We start from the raw sequence: 16,080 nt of genomic DNA on the forward strand, positions 1-16,080 counted from the left end.
GCTTTTTGGCCAAGAATGGAACATTTCCAAAAAGGCTAAGTTTGTAAACTGTGCACAGGCTGCTGTGGTTAAAGTATACTGTGCATGGCAAAATGGCACTATCGAAAACTGGCACTGAGGCAGTAGTGGAATTTCAGGCCACAGATGACAAGGTGAACAACAGCTGCAGAGATGTGTATGGGTGAATAGACATGCAGCTATTCAGTAGCTGACCGCCCACATGAACCAAAGGGGCTTCAAATGACTGTTCAGTGAACATTGCTGCTTACAGGCCTCCACAGCAGACACCTGGTCCGTGTTCCCGAGCTGACAGTTGTTTATGGGCTATGATGGCTAGAATTTGCAAGCCAGTACCGAAATTGAATGTCTACTAAGTGGCAACAGGTGGCCTCTTCATACGAATCACATTTTTATTCTCCGTCACACAGATGGCAGTTGGTGTGTATGGCATGAGATGCCAGAAAGCTAACACCTTGTATGCATTATGGTCTGGGGAACATTTTTGTGGCATTATCTGGGTGATCTTGTCATTCTGGAAGGTAAAGTGGATCAACACATGTATACATCTATCCTTGGGGACCATGTCCACCCCTACAGGCAGTTTGTTTTTCTTTGGCATGATGGCACCTACAAGCAGGACAATGCATCATGTCACACAGGTTGCAGTGTAGGTTCATTATTCAAAGTGCACCAGGATGAGTTTACTGTGCATCGGAGGCCCTCAAATGCCTCAGATTAGAATCTGACAGAGAATCTGTGGGACCAGCTTGATTGGGCCATTTGTGCCATGGATCCTCAACCGAGAAACCTATTGCAATTGTCCATGGCACTGGAATTGGCATTACTCCACATCCCTGTTAGTACCTTCTAGAATGTCATTGACTCTCTTCCTGCATGTCTTGCTGCGGTATGTACCACAAAAGGTGGTCATCCAGACTTGTAACAGGTGGTCAGATTAATGTGACTGGACAGTTTATATGTCTTCACATCTACGAAAATAATATTATGGCAAATTAATATGATTTTATAAAGAGTAACTTAATGACAAGGATTGCTATTGAAAATAATATACAATAACCACTCACAGACGGTACAATGGAAACAATGGAAGACTTGAAACTCCAGGTTGGAATATCAACAATATTAGGAAAAGGATGGATTGCTACTCACCATAAAGATGACTCGTTGAGTTGCAGACAGGTGCAATAAAAAGATTTTTTCACATTATAGCTGTCTTTGCTGAAAAAGGCTTTGGCCAAAAGCTATACTGTGTAACAGACTTTTTGTTGTGCCTATCTGCAACTCAACACATTATCTTCACAGTGAGTAGCAATCTATCCTTTTCGAAATATTGTTAATATACTTGGAAGTTAGTTACAAATATTGCTGACTAAAGTGGTATAAGTGGTACGTAGGGGATGAAAACAAGGTAAAACTATAAAACCAGACTGTTTATTTGTAAAGCAAGAGTAAGGACATTTCAGTGTAATAGGTGCATAAGAGGAGGAAGTATTGTTTCAAACAGGTTGCTGTGACCGAATACACATAGTACCTTAGGAAACAGAGTAGGTGTACAAAGGAAGGAGGACCCCACATCTGTGTTGAGGTAAGGGAAGGATTTGGTACACTGGTATATCACCTCTGTAGTAAAGGAGAAGTGGTGACAGGAAAAGAGAAGAAATGTGCCTGAGGAGAGAAATGTGAATAATAATTTTGATACAGGTGAATTATTTAATATTTGAGATTAACTCCAGTGCTGCGCTGAAGGAAAGTTGTCTGAGTTGTGGAAGCTTGATATATGTAATTAAACAGTCAATTATTGAAGGTAAAATAGTGTCTTGAGTTTGTATGCTTGAAATGATGGAAGTTAGGAGATAAAAGAATTATGATGCACAAGTTAATTCTGCTTATATTGTTATGAAGACCACAATGTAAAATTATTGTAGAATGTGTCCGCCACCGTACCTGACTGGACAGCATGCCGGCTTGTCATGTCAGGAGGGGGCCTGGTTTCATTGTCATTGTAGAAAGTTAAGGAAGCCAGACTGTGCTGTGTTCTCATAAAAGTTGAATGTTTTAAAAATTCCTTCTTGTAATTATGTCTAGAAAGAAAATTATTACAACTTTATTGCAGTAGCATTGAGAGGCAAATGCTGTGGTGACAGAACAGAATTAGGTGAGAAATGTAGGCACATTAAAACAAATGTACTGTAGAGGACGTTAAGGTCAAATATTAGTCATGTTATGAAAATATTGTGTGCAAGGATAAGTGCATTGTCCTTTAGTTACAACTGATACATATTTACTTTGAATCGATAATCATAGTGATACATTCACAAGGAAAAGCATAGTTGATAATATAAAAAGAAAACATAGGTACCTTACAGACATTTGACATGTGAATTAAAGCAAAGTAGCTGTATTTACTATTCCAGAAGAGTTATGTATATACCTACATATTGTTACCTATGGATGAGGTTCATGAACAAAAAATGATAAAACAGTTTTTTGTTTTATTTGCATATGGAGAACCATGCCAAGGGATGACGCATATCTTCAGGATGGGATAGCAACCACAGTAACTTTGTAAAAGGAAGTACCTGCATGGCATAAATACAGAGGAACTTCAATTTTACATTCTCTGATTTTACATTTTTCGCAATTCTAATCCATAAATTTGAAGCCCATTTGAAAAATCCATAAGATCAATGCTGAAAATTCCCTGATTTTATGTTTCTTCTAAGTATGGTTTACCTTGATTTTAAGTTCTTATTTGACGTCTCACTTGACTACCTATTGACATTTGATGTGACTGAACAAGTTATAAGTAGCTCAAAAGACAGATGGTTAGCACCATGGGTGGTGGCGGCATTAAGGGAATATTTTAGGCCATTGTGGAGAGGGGAGATGTGAGAGAGGAAATTCTGACATAAGCCATGATTGGTGTTGCAAACACAACTTGCAACATTTTGATTCACTGTGCAATTGTGATACAACTACTGCTAGGTTGCAGCTGTAATGTAAAAGCAAGACAGTTGAAGCAAAGTGTTCCGGATTGAGCCAATACATTAAAAAGGGCCCCAGCTACCATCTTTTGTTGTGCCACTTATAACTTAGAGGCATCTTTTTGCATCTACTTCCGATGTACTGTATTCAGTAACAATATAAATCGTCAAACTTTTAAATTCAAACACTGAGTCTTGAAGCTTATGCTCGGTCATAATTGAGGAAACGTCACCCATTTCCGGCTAGTGAACTCTTATTGGCTGGCGACTTGTTAAGTCGCCCAATAGTCAGCGCAGCCACAACACCACCCTAACACATGTAAAATGAGCTCACCTACTGGATGTATGGAGAGGGGGAATGGCTCTTCACTGATGAGAGTGCAGGTAGGGGTGAAAGCATTTTGTGAAGGGCTGAAAATATACTTTTTGTGTGGATGATGTGCTATGACAGAGATGTCACCTGGAAATAGAACAAGGATTTCACAGTAGCATATTTTAAAGACTTTTGTGTTCAAATGTAACATGATACAGTTGCAACAATCACATACACTACTCATGAATATACTTTACACCACACACTGTACATCGTAAAGATTGGCAGCAGAGCATGGAGTGAAACTGCAGCACTGTCAATTGGAGAAGTAAACTTATTTTTTTTTACATCTCTGTTTCTCTCATCAAGATTAAAATAAGACTTTAACTGTGATGAACATATGAAGTGTGGCTCATAAGAAAAGCACTTAACAATAACAGCAGTAGTGACAAAGTATGTCATTAAGCAGATGTCTGCATTTATGCTTATAGCTAACTGCTGTGTTGTTTTTGGTTTTATTCAACATGTTCATCAACTGTTGCTTTTTCTGGGTGAACACAAAGGATGATCTCTCAAAAATGTGTGTTTTGAACACATAATTTGTAGTCATAGCATGTCAGAAAACAGTGATTTTTTTAAGAACTGATGAAATTCATTACCACACATTATCACACAAACATTTTATTGTACATTTAATTCCCTTCACTAAGTGTCAAACCAACTATTTCCTTAGAGGTGGGGGGGGGGGGGCAAGCAAACCCATTTATTGATTTCATCTTTCAGCAAAACCATTAATAATACATGCATATCGATAGTGTGGGAAGGTTTGTTAGGTAATCAGCGCTATGTTGTTCTACAGAGAGAAACAACTCATTAATACTAATAAGGACCCAGTTTTATATGTCAAGCTCACGAAAACAATTTTGTTGCTTTAATTTTTAAAAAAACATCATTTATCTGGGAAGATATTGTTCCTACTTTATTCCTACTTTATTTTGAGACCATTTATGAAAAGGAGTTCATATTTATTGTAGACTGCAATATCAATCAGCCGGGGAGAAACCTTTTGTTATTATCACTATTTTACGAACACTGTGCATCATATCTTAATGGAAAAAGAAGAAGGCATTTACTTTGTTTTTATTAGACTAAAAAATTTTACATGCAATTTTCAAATGCAGTTTTCCTTTCGACAGTTCAGGAAACAGATTCTTTCATGGCATCCATAAGATTAATTTTTCCAGTCCTGTCTTGATGAACATGGAGCAGGAGTAGATGGATGAATCTCAACTGAGTCATTGTTGATCTGAGGCAAGTTTTAAGTTGTCTCAAGGTGCTGAATGACCTCCCATAGCATGCTGATGATACTGGAACTGTCAGAATCAGGGTGATGAGGCAAATAACTTCCTGAAAGAGTTCTTTAACCCTATCAGATTCAGCAATAAGTTTTATTGCAATAGAGGATACACTACATGGTTGTATGTACCAGTCATAGTGGTTCACAGCATTTTGAGCTGTGCATGAAGCCTATCCAGGTTAAAATCTGTTGCATGTACTCCAAGCAATTTTTCCAAATGTCGTGTAAATGGGGGAGTGTTTGGAAGGTCTTAATAAGTATCTCTTCAAGATGGGACAGCCGCTCTTGGTTGAACCTTTGATCAATCTTATTCAGGAAATCATAATATCAAACAAATCTTTCCTAAATTTTCATTCTTGAGGCAATTCTTTGAGAAGGGAACGGATGGTATTTCTCTATGTTGCAACTGCACTGGTATTTTTCTTGGCCTTGATATATTTGGATCTTTCATATTTAGGTTCTTAGAATAATCTTTGGATTTCTCTAACAGGATATCAAATGCTTCCATGGTCCTAAGATTTGCCAGAGCTACTTTTGTAACTTCTACAGAATGTTTCACTCTAGCTGCATTAAACTTTGGATTCTGTAGAGGTCTGGCCAGTTCCTCATACAGTCCAAACAATTCGGTTGCTACTGTTATATAAAAAATTGTTTCAAACTTTTTGAGCCTCTTCACATAGCCATGCAGGCCTGACTTTCTTTCGTCTCTAACTGAGCTGGGTACATTCAATATTTCAGTCACCATTTTCTGGACCTGCTCATAGTTTTTCCTGAAATGTGTCAAAGATTTTATTCAGACCACCAATTGGGTGGGACACATTGGAATCAGTTGTTGAGCTCTTGGGTTTGGATTCATCTCATTGACACCAGATGGTAGCACAACACGTGCATACACGTTTTATTTCCCCTTTTTGCTGACTGGAATTATATTTGAGATGTCTTTCACAGTTACCAGTATATCACACAATGGCTCAAAGCTGTAGTGCCAGATCCAAACGATGATTCCTGCAGTGGATGTAACAACTCTTTGGCTTGCCTTGGAGGAGTATTTCCTTCACACCTTTGTTCCACCCAGACATAGTGGTTGCACCATCGAAACAGTGAGCATGTAGAAACTCAGTTCCTAGTGACAGTTTTAAAGGGATGTTTTTAATGGTAGTTGCCAGTGTTTGGGCCTTGGAGTCTGGCGGACTATATAAACCCAGAAAAAGTTCTTTTATTTCGAGCATCTCAGGGTCAACACAATGTACACAGAGAGTGAACTGCTCCTGCCCAGCCACATCCATCACTGAATCAGCCATAATTCTTTCTTGTAAGTCTCTTCAACTAGTATTACTGTTATCATATTGAGACTGGCCACTGTCATGGGTAATGCTAATACAAATGATCTGAAATTTTTTAGTGGTACTGCCACCTCCAAAAAATTCCTCGATAGATTTTTGTGGCATTGTACAGTACCACACCTAAAATAACGAAATAGTAATAATTGTACATAAATATCAGCCATGACCCATGGGCCAATGTAAACACAGAAAGTTAATGAAATGTTAGATACTGAAGTTTAAAATTGATGCTACAATTCACTAATTCTATGTGTTGCAAGTAAGAGGAAGCACTGTAAACATTATTGGACATCCGTATAGTGAATTACCAAACAGGGTGCAAATCAGGCTTTAAAGCAATACTGCAGTGAAAATGGAAGAACATTAACATCAGACATAACAAACAAACAAACTTGCACAATTCACATCAAATCGATTGCGACTGATGACTTTAAAAAAGATAGATAATGTGTACTACCATATTTGCTCAGTGATGAACTGCCATATAAAGCACTGTGTTTTTGTGTTTATTTGACATTCAGCTTTCAGTTGTTAAATTGATTCAAGAAAACAGAACAATGTTTGTACCATTACATGTAACATTTTTGATGAAACTGGTGTGAAATACAGAGAATTCAAATCTTGTTTTCTGTGTACAAATGCTTGTCTCAGTGGCTGTATAACAGGCAAGTATGAAGCCACACTAGCATTATATTAAAACTTCTTGCCAGAAGCGACTGTATATTTTTACTTGCTGTTGTTTTTGTGACAAGTTTTATTGTGAACACTGACTTGCACTATAATACTGTATTTTTCCTTTCATAAGCTAATGAAAGGCATTAATATACTTCCATGATGTGACATATAAAAATATCTCAGTATTTATTGTACAGAGAACTATCCATTTCTTTGCATTATATTATTTGCTGAAAACCTTGTTTCAGTACCTCAAACTGTTTATGTGTAGTGACTTGTCACGTGGCACTCTACTTGATGTGCAGAAACTTACCATGTGAGGCATATCAGCACCACATATAATCCATTTACTCGTCATTGGAGAGGTACAGCTTTCCTACCACGATAAAAATATTACTTTGGTATGTTAGCTTCAGTTGGTATGCTGCAAAACATGAGCTAAAGAGCACAAAACATGAAATAATCAGTGAAGTCATTCTTCACTTCAAGTTCTTCAGATTACATTCAATGAGTTATGGTGCTTCATTTATCAACATCATAAAAACTATGACTAATAACAAAGAGGTAGCCAGTTCACAGCCAAGCATGTATTTTCAGCTATAATATATCAAATTTTTTATGAAATCACATGAGAAATGCTGCACAGCGAAAAGAAAAACACCATGCAAATCCAAAAACAGTATTTTTTTTAATTTTTGTGTGCAAATAGTAAAGCATTTTCTGAATAAACTAATTTCAGAAAGGGATGTAGCTTTGCCTCATTCATATAAAACAGTGATCCATTTGACTGAAAATTCGCTTTCTGCTTTGGTTTCTCTGGGTTGCAAGGCAAGAAAAAGTTTTCCACAAACAGTCTGCAACAGTAATATTGCGTCTATGAGCCAGGGATAAGAAATTGCGATAATTAATCTGGATGATAAATCAGTGCATACTAGACTTGAGGATAAAATTATCTATAATGCCACAGTAAACTGAGGGCTGTTTTTGACATGGAAGACATTCTCTAAGCAATAATTGTCACAACTGATCTGATTTTTTATTTGGTCCTGCCAAATACATATTGCACGTAGGGTGTACTAATAATATAGGACATGTCAAGTGAAATAACACAAAATTATGTGAGGATTTTATATATCGTACTGAACTATTGATTGAGGACAGTATATTGATTGCATTGCTTAACTACTATCGCCGAGTAGACTATGAGAAATATGGCCCCTAAATACAGCAGCAGGTGTCAAATCATTAATGTATTATGTATTCCTATGAAACATAAATGGGGGATATTTCTAACTAGTCAAATTAATTAAAATTTTCATTCTGAAATGTGAATGTAGTGTGTGTTATGAACTGTGAACTTGACAACAACTTGGTATATAGTAATGATCTGGAACATACATCTCACTTTTTGATCCTGCAACAGCAGTGGACTTTCTCTTGCTGTTGAATAAAAGGATGATCTACGTACACTGTCATGATGCCTAATTTCAGGATAAGCTGCAATGGGTTATGGAGGGATTTTTTTGCAATACTACACGTAGCTCAAATGCATGCATCCAAATACTAGTTTGAAGTGTGGGGGCACTGCCCCTCCTGCCCCCCCCCCCCCTCCCCCCTGTTGATATGCCATTACTTTACTAAGACAGATTTTATACAAAGTACTGGAGAGGATTGCGATTTTTAATTATATATGCTAGTTACATGTGTTCTTGCTCATATTTTGGGGGTTTTAACATTTTCCTCAATTCTGCATTTACCTCATCTTTGCGTTTTTTGAGTCTGGACCGTACGAAAATGTAAAGTAGCAGCTTCACTGAATAAGAGTTAAACTGGAGAAACATGAAATCCTTGGAGTTAATGCGTGAAATGATGACAATGGATGTGACAAATGAACTTTTTATTACACAGTCATTCTGAGTCTTTCCTTTTATTTATATACTTGTATGTAGTAATTTTAGTTGGATATTCTTTTTGGACATTTGATGTTACCTGAAGGTACCACATAATTATTCAAGAGAAGTAGTTCCTGCAGCAAGGAGAGCACTAATAAGATGAATTCTAGTAGTGCTGCATCCAAGGCATTGGTCAGCTAAAATAAGAAGAAAAGCAGAAACATTAAATGTCCATTGAGTGAAATATGCCAAACTGAACAGAAACACTACAACTTTACTTGTTTCAAATCTTTCTTTTTTATCTATTCAGTCTATTTGAGTTTTGCTCATTCTTGAACAACTTCATTTGAATTATTGCGCATATTTGTTTCATGGGAATAAATCCATGGTCCAAGGTATTTTCTGTATGATGTTTCATCTTCCATTGCTAGAGATACCATCAAAGGCTTTCATGACTCAGAATGCTGTTACTGATCTTCTTTGTCTCTGTAACAGCTTTCTGGGTCATTAAAGGCTCAGATTATGTTGCCTTCATTGGAATATGAGTTGTTAGACAGAGAATTATGCCTTGGTCCATGGCCTGATGCCTAGAAAACAAATATCAGCGATAACTCAAATGCTGGCCTTGAAAGCCAGCATTCCATAATTTATTTGAATTGACAGTATCAAAGCTGTTTCTCACATCAGTGAAAAAGAGTTTACATTTTATAAAATTGTTGAAGCTTTTACAGCCACTCTTTTGATGTGTTGCCTTTTGGCACTTGGCATCTGTATGTAGCCTGTGGTTGTTTAGTGGCCTTTTTGGTGTATCTCCAGCATGATTGGTTAGTATTCTCAAAGGTTCACCCTTTGTTCCTGGTGGCAGTCTGAGCAAGGTGTCAGACAACCACCACTGAAGAACAATTCTTTATAATGGTACTTATTTGTATTGGTAGACTTTAATTGTTAGACAAGTGCCAACAAGCAACTCATCAGTTTACAGTTTTCTGTTGATCTCACTCATTCTTTCATTATCATGTCAGCACTCATTAATTTGCCTTTCCATAGTGATACAGATTATTCTGTAGCACTGACCATGCATAGCTTTTGACATTTTATTAGTGTCATTTAAAAGGATTTGAGAAGCATATAATAATAATCCCCCTCATACATGTGTGCATGCATCTATTAATTGCAAAAGTGTTGTTATTCTTATGTCTATATGAGCCGAGTGTTCCACATTCATGCACATGGTCCGTAAAAAAGATATTTGTGGAGACTGTAGAGCTTTCAGTGGCCACACAATTCCCAACTCCTATACTATACCTAATGTGATTGATTTTAACAGTAACATTAACAATGCTAAAATATTCTGCATGATAGACTGAGCCAAGGCATTTTCCCAGTTAATTCCAGTTTACCACAGTAAGTATTGGGCAGTAAGTAACACTAGTATTTTACATAGCATTAATGATATTAAATTGTGCTTAAATACACTCCTGGAAATGGAAAAAAGAACACATTGACACCGGTGTGTCAGACCCACCATACTTGCTCCGGACACTGCGAGAGGGCTGTACAAGCAATGATCACACGCACGGCACAGCGGACACACCAGGAACCGCGGTGAGGCCCTCGAATGGCGCTAGATGCGCAGCATTTGTGCACCACCGCCGTCAGTGTCAGCCAGTTTGCCGTGGCATACGGAGCTCCATCGCAGTCTTTAACACTGGTAGCATGCCGCGACAGCGTGGACGTGAACCGTATGTGCAGTTGACGGACTTTGAGCGAGGGCGTATAGTGGGCATGCGGGAGGCCGGGTGGACGTACCGCCGAATTGCTCAACACGTGGGGCGTGAGGTCTCCACAGTACATCGATGTTGTCGCCAGTGGTCGGCGGAAGGTGCACGTGCCCGTCGACCTGGGACCGGACCGCAGCGACACACAGATGCACGCCAAGACCGTAGGGTCCTACGCAGTGCCGTAGGGGCCGCACCACCACTTCCCAGCAAATTAGGGACACTGTTGCTCCTGGGGTATCGGCGAGGACCATTCGCAACCGTCTCCATGAAGCTGGGCTACGGTCCCGCACACCGTTAGGCTGTCTTCCGCTCACGCCCCAACATCGTGCAGCCCGCCTCCAGTGGTGTCGCGACAGGCGTGAATGGAGGGACGAATGGAGACGTGTCGTCTTCAGCGATGAGAGTCGCTTCTGCCTTGGTGCCAATGATGGTCATATGCGTGTTTGGCGCCGTGCAGGTGAGCGCCACAATCAGGACTGCATACGACCGAGGCACACAGGGCCAACACCCGGCATCATGGTGTGGGGAGCGATCGCCTACACTGGCCGTACACCACTGGTGATCATCGAGGGGACACTGAATAGTGCACGGTACATCCAAACCGTCATCGAACCCATCGTTCTACCATTCCTAGACCGGCAAGGGAACTTGCTGTTCCAACAGGACAATGCACGTCCGCATGTATCCCGTGCCACCCAACGTGCTCTAGAAGGTGTAAGTCAACTACCCTGGCCAGCAAGATCTCCGGATCTGTCCCCCATTGAGCATGTTTGGGACTGGATGAAGCGTCGTCTCACGCGGTCTGCACGTCCAGCACGAACGCTGGTCCAACTGAGGCGCCAGGTGGAAATGGCATGGCAAGCCGTTCCACAGGACTACATCCAGCATCTCTACGATCGTCTCCATGGGAGAATAGCAGCCTGCATTGCTGCGAAAGGTGGATATACACTGTACTAGTGCCGACATTGTGCATGCTCTGTTGCCTGTGTCTATGTGCCTGTGGTTCTGTCAGTGTGATCATGTGATGTATCTGACCCCAGGAATGTGTCAATAAAGTTTCCCCTTCCTGGGACAATGAATTCACGGTGTTCTTATTTCAATTTCCAGGAGTGTAGAATTTTTTTTTTTTGTAAAATATTTTTTTAAGTAATAGTTCCATTTGGTTTTCCACATGATGATATTGTTATGGAAAGGTAGCCCTCGCCTTTCAGCTATTTTTCCCTTCTGCTCTGTCTCTTTTCTGTTTTAAACTGTTTGTGTTGCTACATCTCTTCCATGTTCTTTAAGTTTAAAAGTTTGGATTAAAACATCTGAGAAATCCAAAAAAATTGAAAATAGTTATGAAATATATTTAATTTGTTTATTGAATTATGTAGCAGCATGATGGTATTCGACCCTCTCTTCCTGTTTTGCTCTTAAGTTGAAATGAAAACTTATCTCTCAGATATACAAATACTTAGTTTTATCTGTTCAATTTGAAATGTGTACATATTTATGAATCTATAATAAATGCAGTTATCATACTAACTGCAGTCTATTGACATTTTCAGGGTCAAGAGGTAACACCATATCAGTTAAAAATGATGTCACTTCAGACAGCTATTGATGAAACAGAACAGAAGTCTGAGCATTTGCAGCAAGTGTGGATAAGACAGCAGAACAGAGTTGTGAGTTTGTCAAAGAAAAGAAATGAGCAACAACATCAGCTGAATATATTACAGAAGCGTAAGTAAACATATGTAAAAATATGTATCTTATCTGAAAAACTTTTGTTGGGTCATTGGAGATAGAAGAGAAGGGAACAGAATGAATCTTATATTTTAATTGTTGAACTGGTCTAAAAATCTTTAGACAGAGGGCACAAGATATGTTTGAATGAATGTGAAGGAAATAAATTAACTATAGGCTTGTTTAAGGAATCATCCTGGTGTAAACTATGAAAAATCTAAATTGATACAGCCAGTTAATGATTTGAACCCCTCTCTGATTGGCTGCACATATTTCATATTTGTCACAATAACAATGCATGGCATGAAGGGATGAGAAAGGGGCGACTTTTGGGGTATTGTCTCTGCTCACATTAAGGCTATTATATGATTTTTTTAAGTACTGTACTGCACTCTCTACACAGGAATGGTTGTATCACATTCCAAACATGATTTGCCAGACCAAAGATGCAACTGCTTCAAAACCTTGATGTCATATGCAAAGGTAATATGTTCTCTGTAGAAGTGAAGAGTACCGACCAACTAACTGGATCTTTTGTAGGGCTCAGTGAAAGTTCATGTACTCGTCACAGAGTAGTGTTTACAAAATGTCACCATATTTTTAAAGAGAGGTAAAAGAAATTGTGTGACACACATTCCTGAACACCACAAGTTGTTTCAGCAAATCCACAACAGAATGTGGGACAATAAGGAAAAGTTTTGGATGAAATGGGAATGCCAAATTACTGCTTCACTGTGAAATTAACATTGTTAGCTTTCTTGTGCAGAAGACATGCTTTCTTGTGGCCCAAGATTTTCTATGTTTTTACTGTGATGTACTGATCCTACAGTTTTTATTGTGGTAGCACACTTGTGTAGAAGGCACCATAAAATCAGCCAAGCTCAAAACTGTGCATTTCACATGTTTATCTACATACATAAGTTGACTTCATGTTATTCAGTCTGTACATTGAGCAAGCAGTAACAAAAACTGAGGACAAAGTTGAAAAGGGAATTAAATTTCAGGGAGATGAAATAAAGACTCTGAGACTTACTGATGACTTTGTAATTCTGCAGATTAAAGAATGAGACACTAAAAGTATGTGGTAGACAAGTTTTGGTATTTGTCACCAAAATACCTCATGATGTAAAATGCAGATTGGTAATAGTAAAAAAAGCATTGCTAAAAAAGAGGAGTTTGTTTACGTGTGATATAAATTTAAGTGTTGCAGGTGGAGGGGATAAATATTAGAGGGAGACCAAGGGATGAACATAGTAAGCTGGTTGAAATGAATGTAGTTTACAGTAGTTATTCAGAAATATAAAAACTCATATGGGTGTTGTGAAACAATATGTTTTTTCAAACACTGAATGCAGTGAGAAACATAATTAGTACCATATCATCAGTTGTGAACTACATTTGTACTTCTATAAATTTTGGCTGTAGTATCTTCCCTCAGACAATCATTCATGCTGGTTTTTACACCTAAATCTACATGCCTCAAGATTTATTTCTGAGAAATTGTGGGACCTTAAAATTGTTGTGTGTGTAATGTATTTTGTAATAAATCAATGGTGTGCAGTCCTGTTGTTTATGCTAAAAATTCTTCAGTATCTCTTTCTGAAAATTGTTTCTATTTATTTGCTTATGTGATCAGTGCACTATTTCCTTTTTTTTTCCATTGACTGATCTGCTTATTGTATGCCAGTTTTTAAGATTTACTATTATGGCATAAATGTAGCTACCATGATGTTGATTTCTGTGGCATTATTTTATATTTTGTGCACATTATAACTTTCATATCACATTCAATTAAGTGTCCTTCTTCAACAGCAGTTTAGTGAGCACAGAAAACATCTGTTTGAGACATAAAGTTAAATTCAATGAATCAGTAAACTTTATTTTTCTCTAGTAATAACGCAAATCAAACAGTGGAAACTCCAGGTTGGAATAGCAACAATATAAGGAGAAGGTAGATTGCTACACGACACATTGAGTTGCAGACAGGCACAATGGAAATATATATTTGTTTGACTACCAACCAGCTGCCTGCCAGCATAAATGGCCACTGCCATGCTGTGGCTAAGAGCAAAATAGGTCACCCTATGGCACAACATGGAGCTGAACATAAAATGCTTGATTGAAATGGTTGCTTCACTGCCTGAGCCATCTAGGTCCTTCCCTCTACCACCAGCTTTTCTGAACTGTGCATATGGGAGTTATCCTTACAACACATTCTCCACACCTGAAATTATCTCGGCCTCATCCCACAGTGACTACTGTCCCAACAACCTCCACCCAACATTTTCCACCTCCTCTGTCCTATCACCTCCTCTCTATTCTCATCTCCCACCCTCTGCCAGTGCACCTACTTCACTCTCCCCTTCCCGACTCCTCTCCTTTTTTGTTCTCAGTTCCACCCTCCACCCCCCCCCCCCAACTCCCCCCAGCCCTCATCACCTTCCTGCCCTATAGCCTCCTGATGTTGCACCTGTGGGCAGTCTACTCCCTGTATGCTCCACCAGATAGTGCTCTTCTCTGTTCCTATACCCATACCCTGCTATCCCTTCCCCTTTCCCACCCCCTCCAGATTGCTGCTTCCATTCTACATGTCACTTGCATTCTGGTCTGAGCTGCCAGAGATGGCGGTCATGCGTACGTAAGGTGTGCTTGCTTGTGTGAATTAATTTGTTTCCTTTTCCGAAGAAGCTTTGGCCAAAAGCTAATGTGTAAATCACACAGATCACATTCTTTTGGACCAGAGATTGGACCAGAGATCCTTGTTACATAATATATCCTGAAATTTATAGAGAAGTATTGAGATTAATTTAAAATTATTTGTTTACTGTTAAGAAACGTACCAGCGACAATGCAACTCCACTGTTAATGGCATGAGATGAGCTGGACACTGTTTGTAACAGGAAATCACTTTGAGCGCTGTCAAGCGATTTTAAGCTGCTGTGAGTGAGTGTGATGAGAGAACTACCAGCAGACACTTAGCAGAGATACCAATGGTCTGTTTACAGGCAATACACTTCTTGACTTGAGTAGTGTGTTGGTAGCAGAACTAGAGGCCTTGTACAGTGGAAGCAAGAACCCAGGAGAACTCAGTGTACAGCACCCATCCTCATAACCAACACATCTTGAGTTGCCGTGTGCCACAGAAACTGGAACAGAGCCAGTGAGGCACATGTCAGTTGTTGGGAAGTCTGCTATGTTCTTATCAGGGGGAAGTAAACACTAAAGGGTAGAGGTTTGTTAATTGTTGGCAGTTCTAATATATAGCAAATAATGGCACTCCTCCTGTGTATGCCAGCAAGGGAAGCAAAGGATCACCTTGTGCACTATGTGTATATTGCTGGAGGCATCATTCAACTTGCTGAAAAGGCTGCTACAGTAGCCATTGAGGGAACAAGGTACAACCAGTGCAGATTGTGGTGCAAATTGACAAGAATGATGTTTGTCTTTTGGATTCCTAGATAGTGCGTATTGTGTATGAACTGGGAACCTAGAAATGATGGAGAGGCTTTGTCCCACCGTAGCCTGCAGTGGTCCACAACCCCACAACAGGCCACAGCAGTCCACCCACCCCACCACCACCCCACACCAAATCCAGGGTTTTTGTGTGGTTTGGCCCCCAGTGGACCCATCCGGGAACGTCTCATACCAGACAAGTGTAACCCCACCTGTGTGGTAGAGTAAATATGGTGTACATGTATATGGAGACAGTGTTTGGGCAGCAATTGTTGACATACTGTAACGGAGGCGGAATAAGGGTAATCAGCCCACATTCGCTGAGGCAGATGGAAAACCATGTAAGAACCATCCACAGGCTGGCCAGCACAACGGACCTCGACACAAATCCGCCAGGTGGATTCATGCCAGGGACCGGCACACCTTCCCACTCGGGAAGCAGCGCATTAGACTGTGCGGCAAGCTGGGCAGGCCTCCTAGGTAGTACTTGAATTATTCCAGTGGTTGGCAAAGAAGAAGACCAACCTTGCTGA

At 39.5% G+C, this 16,080-nt stretch overlaps 1 protein-coding gene across 1 annotated transcript in view; it reads left to right on the forward strand.

Moving 5' to 3' along the window:
- The window catches only part of LOC126236611 (coiled-coil domain-containing protein 40), a 425,031-nt gene that overhangs the window by 329,141 nt on the left and 79,810 nt on the right, over positions 1-16,080 (forward strand). The window contains exon 9 of the mRNA XM_049946047.1: positions 11,917-12,091. Within this exon, the coding sequence (XP_049802004.1) occupies positions 11,917-12,091 (175 nt within the window). The remainder of the gene's footprint in view (positions 1-11,916; positions 12,092-16,080) is intronic.

The sequence above is a fragment of the Schistocerca nitens genome, chromosome 2 (assembly GCF_023898315.1).
Source record: "Schistocerca nitens isolate TAMUIC-IGC-003100 chromosome 2, iqSchNite1.1, whole genome shotgun sequence".
Lineage (NCBI taxonomy): Eukaryota > Metazoa > Arthropoda > Insecta > Orthoptera > Acrididae > Schistocerca > Schistocerca nitens.